General features: G+C 37.6%; 1 protein-coding gene across 1 annotated transcript; it reads right to left on the bottom strand.

Annotated features, from left to right (window-relative positions):
- Nucleotides 1–1,061: 1,061 nt before the first annotated feature.
- On the bottom strand, nucleotides 1,062–6,611 carry phox2bb (paired like homeobox 2Bb). The gene is made up of 3 exons (XM_037780664.1): nucleotides 5,928–6,611; nucleotides 5,083–5,270; nucleotides 1,062–2,253 (listed from the first exon to the last, which is right to left on the bottom strand). The coding sequence occupies exons 1-3, from the start codon at nucleotides 6,166–6,168 to the stop codon at nucleotides 1,807–1,809; spliced, it is 876 nt and encodes a 291-aa protein (XP_037636592.1). The 5' UTR covers nucleotides 6,169–6,611; the 3' UTR covers nucleotides 1,062–1,806.
- Between the last annotated feature and the right edge of the window lie 9,928 nt (nucleotides 6,612–16,539).

Raw genomic sequence — 16,539 nt, 5'->3', positions numbered from 1 at the left:
TTTTATCATCAACAACCATTTCAATGGTACACCTGGAAAACTATGTGCACATGTAGAAATATTTCCTTCTTAAATATAAGCATTCATTACCTACATATAAATAACTTTCAGATCCTGGACAAAACAATGTTACATAATGCTCACAAAATGGAAAAAAAGAAATCATTGTAAAAAAAAAAAATCAGACAAAGAGACAACATGCAAATTATATAGAAATAAATACAATGTTTGCATCCATTCCCCTTTTTTTTTTTTTTTTTTTACCCAAAATAAATTCTTCCGAGGGAATTTTGTAAAACATCCAAAAAAGACTTGTATGATCGCTCTACGAGGGAGTATGGCCTATGGTTCAACTATAGGAGACAATAATACATATTAACACTATACAGTTTTGAGCCACAAAAACACTGCCGTAGAAAGACACACACAAAACACACAGATTTTTCCTGTCAGAGGTGAACATTGCAGTAGTTTGTGCCTTTTTTTTTTTTTTCTCTCGAGGAAATAATTGTGTTTATATTGATAATTTAAAGAAACTAAACTCTCAGCAGCCCTGGAAAACAAAGACACAGGGTTCTTCCAAAACAGCAGGTTGTGTCTGCAGAGATCAGAAAAGCCCATTTGTTGTGTCAGACTGTGGGATTAGTGAGAGAGCATCCTCAGTCATGGGTATTAAACGTCTCTCTACCAAACAAAGCAGCTGTTGAACTCTGACATACAGTATAATGGGACTTAACGAGGCTCCTTTTGCGCACTGATGGCACGACAGACGTCTGTGTTTCAGAAAGATTGTTCATCTTAAACAAGTCACTTCATCCAGTAGTCAGTCTTGAAAATGTGTCGTTTTGTTTCTTATAGAACATTTTTGCTTTGGGGATGTCTTGTTCTGACTTTACGCATGAAAGTGTCATTTTGTTGATATTAGAACAGTAATAATGACATTGTCTTCAGTCTTTCACCCATCTTTGCACTCGTTTTATAACCAAAACAAAAACGATGTTATTATCAGACATGACTTTGTCAAGATGGATTATTTTCACAGCAAAAAAAAAGGTGTCAACTGACCACAAGAAGATGACAACTCTGTAGAAGATGACAACTCTCTTATGGGGCAAAAACATCAAAACCATTCACTTTTTTACGCAAGGTGACTTCACCTCAGTTGCAGATGTTTCATCTGTCCAAAATAAGGAGATTTAAACATAAAAAACGAACCCAAACGACAAAATTGGTCTTTACATCTGTTAAAATGAACATGTTTCAATGCAGAGGACCAGAGTCCTGAAACAATGCAGAATAATTGAGGCAATACATGGTGCAAAAAAACATCAAAAACAACATGACAACTAAAATAACAGAGTTGTCATCTTCTTTTTTTAAACTGCTTTTTTTATTGTCCTTAAGTTTGTCTCTGGGGCAATGTGTCGTTTGTTTCTTATAGGAAATGTTTGCTTTGGGAATGTGTTGTTCTGAATTTACGCATGAAGTGTCATTTTGTTGATATTAGAACAGTAATAATGACATCTGCCTTTTTGCAGGATTTCAGTCTTTAGACAGGAAAACATTTCACCCATCTTGAGCTCGTTTTAACAAAACAAAAACGATGTTATTATCAGACATGACTTTGTCAAGATGGATTATTTTCACAGCAAAAAAAGAAAAAGTGCCAACTGACCACAAGAAACGGCGCAAGGCATAATAAAATAAAATAACAGAGTTGTCATCTTCTTTTTAAACTGCTTTTTTATTGTCCTTAAGTTTGCTTTTCAGTCTCTTCCTCTCCTTTCTGCTTCTGTTGGAGCTTCATTAGAACATGCTGGTCTTTACTAATGTAGCTTTGGCTCCGTTCTGTCTTTGCAAAGACGACAGTACGCTGGCGAACGGTCCGCCCAATGAGTCCGGGATGGAGGTGATGGTGCCCGGGTTGGTGGCCCAGCCTTGGCTCGCTGCTGTCACTCCCACCATGCCGGAGGACACGGAGCTCTTCACCTGGTCCACCTGGTTGTTCCCGGAGGTGTTCACCTGGCCTCCGGTGGGGCTCGGTCCTCCGCAGTTGTTGTTGTTGTTGTTGGAGGTGGAGATCGGGTTCGGTCCCGGTCCTCCTGTGCTGTCCGGGTCGGTAGATTTGTTGTCTTTGCTGTCTTCGTCTCTTGGATCTGATTTCTTCCCGGAGTTGTTCTTTGCAGCCGCTGCGGCCGCTGCAGCTGCGCGCTCCTGCTTGCGAAACTTGGCGCGTCGGTTTTGGAACCACACCTGGGAACAAAAAATGAGAGAAAGGAGAAAATGTCTGTTAAAAAACGGAAAAATACTGTCCGTTAATTAACATAAATAAAACCCAGTAATTATCTTTATATAATTAGCCTCTATTACTGTAATTTTACAAGAAATATTTTACTTTTAACATATACTTATTGTTAGAATAGAGTTATACACCGTAAAGCTAAGACAATTTACATATAAATCACAAATGAAACATGTCATTTTACGTTGCAAAAGCTAACTAACTAACTAATTAACTCTCAGAAGTTTTGCAAAAAAATCTGTATTTTTACAAGAAATATTTTTAGAATTCCATGAAATCTTTTTTCTTCTAACATAAATGAATTGTTAAAATACCGTCATAAACCTCTAAAAAAACTGAATAATTATCTTTTAATGATCAAGAAAAGCTTAAATACAGATAATTAAATACATAAATAAAAATGTAAAAAAAATTTCTTGAAAAAAACTGTAAAAAAAACCGTTTTTTTTTTACAGTGCACCATGAAGGGGTCACTGCTCATCTAAATCCATTTATTATTGCTCACTCTCAGTTTTCAAAAACGGTGTGACAAAACAAATCTCCAAAGCACACACTGTGAAGAATTTCCCAGTAAAATAACAATAATGAACTGGCAGCAGGGTTGCCTTTATGTTACTGTAAAATTAACATTATTATACTGTCGCTGTCTTTTTGTATTAACAGTAAAGCACTGTTTTTTAGCCATTACAGGTTAATACTGTTGAAATCCTGCTGTAAATTAACAGCAATTGTTTACAGTGTGGTGATATTTACCATCATATGGCATTTACAATAGATGACTTTGTTCATTGCTAAATGTCCCCTCTGGTGATCTAAGGAAATAGACAGCCCCAGATTCTACACGAGGAAAAAAGGTAAATATGATATTCTCAGGCTCTTCTGTGTGTGATATGTCCCTTTTATCTCCCATTAACTCTTCTAGTTGTTTTCCAGATGCTGCAGCAGCCTGCTCCTGAACTCACTGTTAAGCATTTCCCAGTAAAATAACAGTAAAGAACTGGCAGCAGGGTTGCCTTTATGTTACTGTAAAATTAACATTATTATACTGTCGCTGAAATTTACAGCTTTGTACTGTTAATGAAAAATACAGGTTTGTTTTAATTAATTTCACAGTATTTTACAGTTAATTTCCTGTTTAAAGATACATTATATAGCTGTTTTTCCACCTTTCTTTTACATTATCTTACTGATTTGTTTTAATGCACTATTTAGGTTGTATTTTTTACATACATTTTAATAAACATTATTTTTTTGCCTAGATGAATATACTTAGCAGGTAACAGACATAGGAATATTCACACTAAATACAATTAAAGGCACTTGTTAGGAAAAAAGGCTATAATAGACTTGTTGACACTTTTCCCAAAATGTCTGTCTCTAGCTGGCTACAAACACAGAATACAAACCAGAACAACATGTGAGTGAAGAACAATAAAGCTAATTCACTGATTTTACAATCATGTACAATGTACAAGCCTCACATGTGCAGATCAGGTCCCATAATTCAAAATATACTGCACGAAGCTGCATTAATACTGTTGAAATCCTGCTGTAAATTAACAGCAATTGTTTACAGTGCAGTGGAGGCGAATTAACCCTAAACCAAGTGTGCTCATAAATGTCCTTAAGTGTCCCTAAAGACAAAACACCATCTTTAAATGTTTATTTAATATATTTCCAGCCTTCTTTAATTAAAATTAAGAAATATGATCAATACTGTGAAGGATAACATCATATCAAAAGAATAAAACAAGATCTATAATAATCCAATATGATAACATTTATTAGGGTTGTGTGTCAAAAGTTTATAATATCCAGCGTACAAAATGATGCTGCAGCCACGTGTGATAAAACAAAATACTGATTTGGAGCATCACAGGATTATTATAGGAATATTATAGTGAGACCATCAGCACACAGATCAATCACTGAGACACGACCAGTAGTGAACAAATGCATTAATGCATGAGTTAATGCCTGCAGTTGGAGCTACTGTCAAAGCAGTAAACCACTTATTTCACTAAAAATCTATGAAAAGTAAGTTATTAGAGATGCAATGTGTTAAAATGTTTCTTATTTGCATCATAAATCCACCCGTGCGTAATTGTGCGTAATCGTACGAGGGAGTATGGCCTATGGTTCAACTATAGGAGACAATAATACGTATTAACACTCTACAGTGTTATACACTATAAAGACAAATATCATCTTTATGTAGCACATTAATGCATGAGTTAGTGCCAGCAGTTGGAGCGACTGTCAAAGCATTAATCATGTATTTCACTAAAAATCTATTAAAAGTAAGTTATTATAGATGCAATGTGTTCAAATGTTTCTTATTCGCATCATAAATCCACCCGTGCGTAATGGTGCGTAATCGTGCGTAATTGGAGCATTGTTGGCGTCTGTTGGAGAGCTTTCTACCTGCGCTCTGGCTTCAGTCATATCGTGATTTATTTCACTAAAATCTATTAAAAGTAAGTTATTAGAGATGCAATGTGTTAAAATTAACTCTAAACCAAGTGTGCTGATAAATGTCCCAAAGTGTCCCTAAAGACCATCTTTTATGTAGCGCGTTAATGCATGAGTGTTTTAGTTAGTGCCAGCAGTTGGAGCTACTGTCAAAGCAGTAAATCATTTATTTCACTAAAAATCGTATTAAAAGTAAGTTATTAGAGATGCAATGTGTTGAAATGTTTCTTATTTACATCATAAATCCACTCGTGCGTAATCGTGCGTAATGGGAACATGGTTGGCTTCTGTTGTGGAGAGCTTTGTACCTGCACTCTGGCTTCAGTCAGATCGATCTTGAGAGCCAGCTCCTCTCGGGTGTAGATGTCCGGATAGTGCGTCTCTGCAAAGACCCGCTCCAGCTCCTTCAGCTGCGCGCTGGTGAACGTGGTCCGGATGCGCCTCTGCTTCCTCTTCTCGTTCAGTCCTCCGTGATCCGTGAACAGTTTGTAGGGAACTGTAAAACCAAATAAATAAAAGAAAATGTCACGGTTATAGACGTGCAGCAGTGGTCTCATCTGTGCAGTATGAAGTGTGTGTAGTTGTGATGTTAATGTCAAATGGAAGTAAATTCGATATTTTGTATAAAATCCAGTTATGGTGCAGCTTTCAATCGCATTACTCCTTTGATTACCTGTGAATTAGTTGTGAATTGATAACGTTTGCTGACCTGTGATGCGGTTAATTGTGATGATAAACTAATTGTTGCTCCTCCAGATTGAGGCTTGAAAACTTGTCATATAATGTTCCCATCCTGCCTCCTCTTCTTGTTGCTATACTGTAAACTCCAATTCAGTGTCAATAATGAGCTTTACTCTTTGCTTATCTAATTATTTTCGAAAGCTTTATGTCTCATCGCAAAAGTAAATAAATTATGCCTATCATTTTGGCAGCTTAAAAGATAATTCTGTTGGCGGTTTTTGGTTGGGGTGTGACTGGGATAGTATAACCCCACCATAACTGAATTACCTCTTGCAATGCAATCGCTTCTAACGTGATAAATTCTTTCATTTGTGTAAGCAAATTTCGTTTGGTAAATACTAAACACATTTCCATTTTCAAAATGCAATCAAGGGCTGTCCTATAATACTGCCTGGTTGTTGAGGCTGCTTACCTGCTGCGTACGGGCTGCTCTGGTGGTCCCGCAGAGTCCCCAGGCTGCAGGACCCGGGTGTGAGGGACGGACAGCCGGAGGTGGCTCCGAAAGTGGTCCTGATGGGATTGTACTGAAACCCACTGGCTTGACTGCACGAGCTGAAGTCCGCATAGGCCGATGCCAAGCTCGTGGTGTCCATCCCGGCCATACATGACTCGTAGGCAGAGGAATTTAGGTAAGAATACTCCATTTTATACATTTGAGAAGATCTCTGTGGAAGTTAGAAAGCTGCAAAAAAAAAAAGACAAAAAAACTATACACCCCCCCAAAAAAAATTGGGTTTAGAAAGTAAAAAAAAAAAAAGAGGTTTGAGTTTGGGAGAAAAAGATGACTTTGTTTGGGTTTGAACTGGTTTTTTAAAAGAAGGCTGGACGGTGACTAGATGTTCACTGCTCAGCGCCTGCTCCAAAACTGGCCTCCTTTATAGGAACCTAGCCCTGTTTTATGAAAAGCCCCCTAAGAGGAGCCGCCTAGCCTCGAGGTCTCTAGAGCATATAGTCCTCATAATAAACTTGGCTCTTTCCTGCTTGGACAATAGCAAAGCGTTTGGTCTTATTGCTAGCGCTTTTTTACATGACAATAACTCATCAGTCTATTGGGCTGGCACTGGGGGGACCGGGCTGTCCAACCTCCCTATCATTGATCCCCTGCATCTCTAATTAGGATTTAATACCACGCCATTACGCACCATCCTCCACCTCCTCCACCTCCTCCCTCCACCCATCCTCCACTCTCCTCTCCTCTCCTCTCCAACCACCATCTTGCCCTTTAATTCAATCACACCACTTGGAAATAATGAAAGTTGGGTGACGATTCTCCCTGATCCAATTTTCTCCAAGCTTTTAAGCCTTTTAAGCGACCAGTATATACCTTGGGCAGGATTTCACATAGTATTCCCTCTCTGCCTCTCTCTTCTCTCTTCTCTCTGCCCGTCTGCTCCAGACTGTTTGCTCTGTTTCTGACTCTGGTTTTCTGCATTGAAACATGTTTCATTTTAACAATTTTGTGGTTTGGGTTTGACCATTTTTTAAATGTTTAAATCTGCTTATTTTGGACAGATAAACATCTGCAACTGAGGTGAAGTCACCTGCGTAAAAATGGAATGGTTTTGATGTTTTTGCACCATGGATGGCCCCAATTATTCTGCTTTGTTTCAGGACTCTGATTGCAAGAAAACTACTGAAACAAGCAGATGTGCTCTGTAACAAATCATCAGATTTCTTGTGCAGGATTTCACATATTCCCTCTCTGCCTCTCTTCTCTCTGCTCCGACTGTTTGCTCTGTTTCTGACTCTGGTCTTCTGCATTCAAACATGGTCATTTTAACAGATGTAGAGACCAATTTTGTGATTTGGGTTTGAAGACTTTTTTGATGTTTAAATCTCCTTATTTTGGACAGATAAATGTTTGCAACTGTTTATTTGTTTATTTGTTTTGCACAATTTAGGACTATACAACATAACAAAAAAAAATAAAGGAATAATATACAGTGCAGGAAGAGGCAAAAAAAACACTGGGTTTATCTGAAGCCTCCACCTAGAGAAAGGATTAATATAAAGAAATAATAAATTACATAACAGTGATAACAAACAATTAGGACAAGATATATATAATAACAATAACAATACAGTAAATATATCAAAAAACAATACAGTAAATATATCAAAAACTGAGGTGAAGTCACCTGCGTAAAAAGTGAATGGTATGATGTTTTTGCACCATGGAATTAATCTGCTTTGTTTCAGGACTCTGAGTGCAAGAAATCTACTGAAACAAGCAGATGTGCTCTGAAACAAATCATCAGATTTCGTGGGCAGGATAGTATTCCCTCTCTGCCTCTCCTTTCTTCTCTCTGCCCGTCTGTTTGCTCTGTTTCTGACTCTGCTCAGAAACATGTTCATTTTAACAGATGCAAAGACCAATTTTGTCGTTTTGGTTTGACGATTTTTTTTTATGTTTAAATCTCCTTGTTTTGGACAGATAAACATCTGCAACTGAGGTGAAGTCACCTGCGTAAAAGGTGAATGGTTTTGATGTTTTTGCAACATGTATGGCCCCAATTATTCTGCTTTGTTCCAGGACTCTGAGTGCAAGACAACCACTGAAACAAGCAGATGTGCTCTGAAACAAATCATCAGATTTCTTTTTTTTCAGAGAAAAATATATTTTCATATGGTAACAGTGAACACAAAGGGCTTTTTCAGGTGCTTTTCTTCCCACAGTGTATATGCGCACCAATCACATCCATAACAACAGTGCTTGAGACTGTCTTTGTTTTATTTGCTCGGATTCTGAAATTTTCATTATTTTTAATTCTCAATTTAGACTTTTAAATCAGGTATTTTTTTGCCTCTAAAATTGAAGTCAATAAATGAAAGTTATAATTTACACAGTAATAAACGAATTCACCATAATAAACGCCCCTTTTTTTACCAAATAACCACACAAGTCTTTCTAATTCTTCCCTCTGTCTTTGCTGCAGTATAATCTCTGCTAAACTTCCGGGTGTGTGTGTGTTTTTTATGATTCAAATGAGTTTGTAATTGTCTTTATTACTTTCATTATTCCGTTTATTTGGCAAATAACATCTTTCTAATGAAAGTAACGAACTGGCGAGGCAGTCATCGGACCTCTTATAGGCTCACAATATTGGCTGAGTGGTTAATTCGGTTTGTGTAATAAGGTGAACCGTTTTCTATGGCGCTTACACACTCGTGTGTGTTTCGTTTTTTTTTTTTTTTTCATTGGACTGAGTTCAAGTCCTCGTTTCGTTTGAAGCTGTGTTTTTTTTTTCTTTCTCTCTCTTCCAAATTATCGAAACACAAAAAAGGAATTATGGAGCAACAATTAAATTTAGCAGTTTGTTCACTACTGGTCGTGTCTCAGTGATTGATCTGTGTGCTGATGGTCTCACTATAATATTCCTTATAATAATCCTGTTATGCTCCATATCAGTATTTTTTTATCACACGTGGCTGCAGCATCATTTTGTACGCTGGATATTATAAACTGTTGACACACAACCTAATAAATGTTATCATAGGATTATTATAGATTTCTTTTTGTTTCTTTTGATTTGATTTTATCCTTCACAGAATTGATCATATTTCTTCATTTTAATTAAAGAAAGCTGGAAATATATTAAATAAATATTTATTTGTTGAAATCAGGACAAGGAGATACAATTTTTTTTTATTATTATTAAATAATAAAATAAGAGGCTTCTAACCCACATACAGGTCAATATCTGAGATCACTGATCTAAAACATATTTTTTTTAAATGTGGTGAGGTAACTCCAGTGCAAATAATCTTTTCATAATTATTCATTTTCAATTTTGTTATTTTTTTTTTAGACACACGTGTCAGTACCTCCAAATTGTGAGGAACAACCTGCCTACCTTCGATTTTGGCATCAAATTTATATATATATAAAAAAAAGCTGCCGTTTGATGAAATATTCATTTGTTCTTAGAATAAAAAAAGGATTCAATGTGGCACCAAACGCTTTTTATAAATTGAACATTTGGTCCGTTCAGGCTTGCAGCTCCAGTATTATCTGTTAAAATAGACCCGCTCGCATTTGCCATCAATTATTTCCCTCCACAATTGCTGACGTGTTGCAGTGTGTTTCTCCCTTTTCTTCCGTGTGTACATTGTCTTTTCAGAAATCAACGAGAGCCTAAAAAAGAAAAAGAAAAAAGTTAATTCTTTCTTGACACAACCCGGTGCCTATTATGTAAATGTTTTCTTTTTTTATTATTTTCTCTTCTTTTCTACACACACGAGCTGGTGGGACCCAAAAGTTGTACCAAATGGTTAATTTGATTATTGAAACCAAAGAAGCCAAATGGTTCACCGTCCTCCATCCACGCGTCTGGCAGCGAGAAAAGAAACCATCTCTGGGATTTAATCTAATAACGCTCAAAGAAACGAGAAGTCTTTTCTGATATTTCGCCGAGGCAAATACAATTAGAGCTTTTAGCCATCGGTTTCTTTCACTGAAGCTGCTCTTTATTCTTCTAGTCTATAGTCCTTACACACCATAGTCCACCAGCTATTGAAACGCCTCCTCTTTTATAGTTTCAACATCTTTTAATTCTTTCAGCTGGTTCGGGTCAGACGACACAGTTTGATATTTTGATGTGAGAATATTAAATCCGAGAGGCTTTTTATTATTATTATTATTAGCTTTTTGCAGGATGCAAAACGTGCAGACAGTTTATGTGCTGCAGAGGGGCTGCAGAAGCTTTTTATTATTATTATTATTAGTTTTCTGCAGGATGCAAAACGTGCAGGCAGTTTATGTGCTGCAAAGGGGCTGCAGAAGCTTTTTATTATTATTATTATTAGCTTTTTGCAGGATGCAAAACGTGCAGACAGTTTATGTGCTGCAGAGGGGCTGCAGAAGCTTTTTATTATTATTATTATTATTATTATTAGTTTTTGCAGGATGCAAAACGTGCAGGCAGTTTATGTGCTGCAGAGGAGCTGCAGAAGCTTTTTATTATTATTATTATTATTAGCTTTTTGCAGGATGCAAAACGTGCAGACAGTTGATGTGCTGCAGAGGAGCTGCAGCCAAACAGCAGCCGTGCGTGCAAAACAGTGATTTACAGTAACATGATGAGCCTTTAATTCAAGTAAAGCGGTATTTAACTCGTAATTATGTGGCAAATAAAGGGCTTCAACCATAAGCCTTCACTTAAATAAATCAGGCAAATTGCGATGTGTGCAAGACCTGAAATTCCCCTGGCAAGTGCCGCACAATAGCCGGGGATATATGGTGAGCAACTCCTCTCCATTTAGTGCGCACTATCGTTGCTCAGCAATATAGGAATGCGGGTCGACAGGAGGGACAAAAAAAGAGGAACAAAATGCCATTGTCTCTGGATGGATTGGATGGATCCACTCGCCCGAAAAAAGGCAAAGAAACAGAGGAGGATAAAGAGAGATGGGAGGGTCCCGCTGTCACATTTCACCTACAATGTCTCACTCCTCCGCCTGAGGAAATCCTATACGCTTATTATCAAAACGGTTATTAATAAGGCCGCGTGTTGCATGGGGAGGGGCTCGAGAGCAGATAATAAAAAAATTCATTTTGGGGTTTTGCTCTCGTGGCAATTTAGTTTGATGTCTCAATTTGACAGGATGGATAAAAGGCGAGCTTTCACCTGCAGAATGTGTTAGATAAAACTAATACCAGAGCTGAAGACCACTTTACTGTTCCAGCTCCAAAAATGAAAAAATGCAAAACAATTAGAATATTCAGAATCAGAATCAGAATTGGAATCAGATTCAGAATTAGAATCAGAATCAGAATTGGAATCAGATTCAGAATTAGAATCAGAATCAGAATCAGAATCAGAATCGTGTTTATTGCCAGGTGTAAGAGGTATACATTGGGAATTTGCTTTGGATTTGTTGGTGCAAGTCAAACAGTATAATAACAAAAGAATAGATAAAAACGTTAGATTATTATTATTAGTATTACTATTCTGTAATAAATCATAATGAGTTTATATATTTTGTTATTGTTTTTCTACCTTGATTGTAATATTTGAAACTTCACATAACAAAAAACATGTTGACACAAAAGAGGGGAGGAGAAAAAAATTCATTTTGGGGTTTTGCTCTCTTGGCAATTTAGTCTGATGTCTCAATTTGACAGGATGGATAAAGGCGAGCTTTCACCTGCAGAATGCTTAAGATAAAACTATACCAGAGCCAAAGACCACTTTACTGTTCCAGCAGCTCCACAATGAAAATCCAAAACAATTATAATATTCTGTAATAAATCATAATGTGTTTATATTTGTATTGTTTCTCTTTACCTTGATTGTAAGATTTGAAACTTCACATAACAAAAAAACATGTTGACACAAAAGAGAGGGGAGGAGAAAAAAAAAACCAAGTCAAACATGTGAGTTAAGGATGTTCCAGGCTGGTGCGTAAAAAGGCGCATCGCGTTTCCAAAGCGCACAGATGGAAAGTGACATCTGGAGAAGAGGCTAAATTAAATTAGAAGCTGGTGTCTTCTCTCTGTGTCTGCAGGAGAGAAAGAAAAAAAAACGTGCACCACAAAAGACGTCTGTGTCTCAGTCTGCTGCGTTCAGGCTCGTGTTGTTGTTATTGTTATTAGACGGGTTTTTGAAGTCTTTTTCACCTGATGCTTCTTTATTCTGTCTTTGGCTCAAATCTGACTGCATTGGTGGCGATAGATGTAGAGGAGGATCTAATTTTATCCATATTTTTTTATGCAGAAAATATAGTTTATGCATCTTTATACCTTATTGTAAATTCTGAAATAACCATATTTGGGGTAAAGCATCACTCTGGTGTGAAGATAAAGTGCAGGGAAAACAGATTTGTGCCCCTTATCAACCTGTTATTTAACCTACATGGAAGCAAAATGATGAATTTACAGATTCTACACGAGGAAAAAAGGTAAATATGATATTCTCATGCTCTTTTGTGTGTGATATTTCCCTTTTATCTCCCATTAACTCGTCTCATTGTTTTCCAGATGCTGCAGCAGCCTGCAGTTCCTGCACAGCACAGCCCAGCTCGTCTCCTCCATGGCCTCTCCAGCCCCCCTCTGAGCCCTTTATCTGTGTGCTTCCCAAGTGACCAAGAGACCCAGCCAGTGGATTAACATAAAAATCTTATTCCAGGGGATAAGATTAGGAAACATATTACCCTCAAACGCGGCCTTGGCACGAGCGAGAGCCATGGCAAGGAATCAATTACTAAATTACTCCAACCTCTAAGTCGACATTAACGCAGAGAAAATGCCATCGACCGGTTGCTGAAATAAGATTTCGCAAAGATGGTGATCATTAAATCTCTTGCCAGTGTTCAAGAATTTGATTCATAAAATTCGTCTGAAATGAGATGGAATTAAATTCTTATCGGAGCTCTTGTCATCGTTTCATCCCACGTTGGTCAATGGCCTTCATGAGATTTTCCCCTGTAAATAAACTTAGTAATTGAATCCTGCCTCTCCACGACACATTGTTTGGCTTGTTATTAATTTATTGCAGCCATGCAGGCAGGCAGGCTGGTGGACGGATGGAGGATCACAAGCTTGAGTCTGCTGCTGTTTTTAATTCACCAAAACAAGGTGTTTTACGCAGTTAAAGCTGCAACATGCTTTTATTTTGGAGGAGGAGGGACTATATCTGAAACATACGACACGATACGATACTATACGATACGATACGATACCATACAATACAACTTTATTGTCAGTTTGCACTGAAATTCATTTTTTCATCCATAGGCAGCTCAGTTTGAGAAAAAGTACACATACAAAAGACATACTGTTACCATAGACAGACAGACAAGTAAGACCAATCAGACAAAACAAAACACATCACAATTATTCATACATAAGCCATTACAAAACATCATCTGTGCAATATTAATACACTGAATGTGAATACCTCTATCTGTGCAAAATATCCTTGATGCAATATATGCACCTCAAGTGCAGCTTTGTTTTCATTTTATTTATTACATCTACCCTACCTATTTTACAAGTGCAATTACCTCTTATCTATTTTTATATTTTATACTTCTAGTGTAACATTTCTGTTTATATTTATTTATTACATCTACTTTACCTGTTTTTTTTTTTTTACTTCATAACTGTGTGTGTTTTAGCTTGTTATATGTTTTAGCTGCCTCGTTTAGTCTTGTCAAGTAATTGTTTTAAAGGTCCCATATTGTAAAAAGTGAGATTTTTAAGTCTTTTACATTATAAAGCAGGTTTAAGTGCTATATAAATACTGTTAAACTATCAAAAAGCTCAATATACGGAGAAATACACACACAGCCTGTATTCAGAAATGTGCGTTTGAAACAAGCCGTTAGGATTTCTGTCCATTTGTGATGTCACAAATATACAATATTTAGACCATTACATGGTTTTAAACGTAAACATTCTAAATGTGTCCCAGTTTATTTCCTGGTTGCAGTGAATGCAAATAACATCAGCTGACAGGAAGTAAACATGGACCCAAACTGTTGCCTATAGCAACGCAATTCCATGCAATTCAGTTGAAACGCACTAAAACGGAGCGTTTCAGACAGCGTGTAAATACAGGCATATTAAGGCAGACAGTATGAAGAAAATAAATTTTTTTTTTAACATTGCAGCATGAAAACATGTTCTAGTAGAAACACAAAATACAAGTATGAACCTGAAAATTAGCATAATATGGGACCTTTAAAGCACTGACCAGAAGTGGCAAACTGTGAATCTCGTTGTATTTAATACAATGACAATAAAGCTTTCTATTCTATTCTATTCTATTCTATTCTGTCTACAGTTTGTTTTCTTTTTTTTTGCCTCCTGCATTTCACCCCCCAGTGAGGTCAAGGCATATTTTATTTAGCATAAAGTCTACTGGCATTGGCACCCCCACACATTAGCAATTGACAATTATTAGCCCCAGCCTCATAAATCAGCTGCATGACCCGTTATTATTGTTGAATTGAATAGCTGTTGGGGAAGTGAGGGTCAGTGTCATTAACTTCTCCTCCTCCTCCTCTTCCTCCTCCTCCTCCAGCCTCGGGCCCCCTGAAGGCATTTGGCCCTCTATACAAGGACCTGCTGGTCTAATAATGCCGTGTGGTCGGACCCCTAAAAGCTTAATCACACATGCATTAAGCGGCAAGACAGCAGCCCTTTGTGCGCACGTAGGTTTACTGGAATTAAGCGATTAATGGTCATCTGAGCGGCAGGCGACAAGGCGGCGCATCGAGGATGATGGAGCGCTTTTTAATGTCAAGGAAGAGGAGAGAGAGAGAGAGAGAGAGACTGGCCTGTAGGAGTGGAGGCGTCAGGGTGAAAGGAAGGAAAGGAAAGGAGGGAGGAATGGGCAGCAATTACAGTAGGCCATGTCTCCCAATCCATCATAAAACGTCAAGGTCATTGTGAGTTATATTGATTATTATACAAAGCATTGTAATGTTTATTACACCCCCTCCTGCTTGCTTCCACATTACAATATGCAAAAAGATACCACATGTAAACACCTGCTATCAATTTCTAAAGCTGCTAATTTGTCTCGCTTAGTGCACCCCCTCCATCTCATCTCATATTCTTTTGATGTGTTATATGACTAAACTCATGGCCTCAGTTGTACATTAGACTTTAGCCCTGCAGCCTCCATCTGCATAAACCATCAGGCATGCTCATATGAATTATTATTATTTACATATAGTCAAAAGAGTCCCAACAAGGGCCTCAGATATTCATAACATGCACACAACAGGATACTCCATACCCAATATTGTTTCAAAACACAACCATTAATCAATAGCTCATTCTTAATTAAGACATTTGGATGTTTTCATGAATAATTTGATGATATAATTGGCGTGTAGAGGACAAATATCTCTTTAAAGCAGCTTAAATATCTTAAATCATCTCTTTAATTCCCATCACAGTTATGGTCCACCCATACAGGTGTTTTGATTAGTGCTCTATGTGGGTGTGTACAGGTGTGCTTGATTGACACCTGTCTCACTGCTTTGTTGCATCTGTTAGTCACCCACACAGGTGTTTTCAGTTATGTTGATTACCTGTGGTTGGACAACATAAACCTTTATCGTTCTGGAGGGTTTGGTGAAATCAGGTATGTCCCAAATTGGCTCCACCCAACAATCAGCTATAACTAAAGACACCTGTGTTGGTGTGCAGGACGTTTAATCTTTGCACACACACACACATATAAACACAGACTCCCTTAATCAGTCAATGCCATGCCTTCATTTTCCGGATAGACTGAGGAGCATAAGCAACATTTAGGGTTTTCATTTGATCAGCTAAGCACCAGTTTAAGTTGTTTGTCCCTCACTAATTCCATGAACAATTTAAAGGTCCAGTGTGTAGGATTTGGCAGCGCCCAGCGGCGAGGATCTGAAACTTCTCCCGTGTGACAAGCGTGTAGGGGAACGGTGGCAGATGCAAAAACACGTGAGGCTCTCTCTAGAGCCAGTGTTTGGTTTGTCCGTTCTGTGCTACTGTAGAAACATGGCAGAGCAACATGAAGAGGACCCGCATGTAGATATAAAGGGCTCATTGTAAGGTAATGAAAACACAACGATTCCTATTTTCAGGTGATTATAATGAAAACATAGTTATGAATAAAAGAATGCATTTTGATCCCCCTAAACTACACACTGTAGGCTACCTTTAAGAGTGCTTTAATGTCTAAAATCAATCTGTTCTTTAGGCTATTCCCACACTTTTTGAGACTGACTTATTTGCCTGTAGTTTCGTTGTACCCTCAGTTTTATTTGGATTCAGACTTTTAGAGACTTTTTTGCAACTACAGAGAGCAGAGTACAGAAATACTCTCAAACATGTGGAACGTCGTTTCCATTGATAGTTTACTAGTGGTGCAACGGTTCAAAAGCCCATGGTTTGGTTTGTATTGCGGTTTCTGGGTCACGGTTTCGGTTTGGTTTGTTTTGCACATCAGGGGAGAAGAAAAACATTTCCAATGTGTTTGAACTCCAAATTATATAAATATACAGATTGATTGATAGTAATGAATGAT

This window comes from Sebastes umbrosus, chromosome 9 (assembly GCF_015220745.1).
Source record: "Sebastes umbrosus isolate fSebUmb1 chromosome 9, fSebUmb1.pri, whole genome shotgun sequence".
NCBI lineage: Eukaryota > Metazoa > Chordata > Actinopteri > Perciformes > Sebastidae > Sebastes > Sebastes umbrosus.
The sequence above is the reverse complement of the archived record's forward strand: the minus strand, read 5'-3'. Positions and strand labels throughout refer to the sequence as shown.

Excerpts from the sequence above, each read along its gene's own strand:
- phox2bb (XM_037780664.1), bottom strand. The coding sequence starts at position 6,168 with ATGTATAAAATGGAGTATTCTTACCTAAATTCCTCTGCCTACGAGTCA. Across the intron at positions 5,271-5,927 it reads GAGCAGCCCGTACGCAGCAG|TTCCCTACAAACTGTTCACG; the intron begins GTAAGCAGCCTC and ends TTGGTTTTACAG. Across the intron at positions 2,254-5,082 it reads TGACTGAAGCCAGAGTGCAG|GTGTGGTTCCAAAACCGACG; the intron begins GTACAAAGCTCT and ends TTTTGTTCCCAG.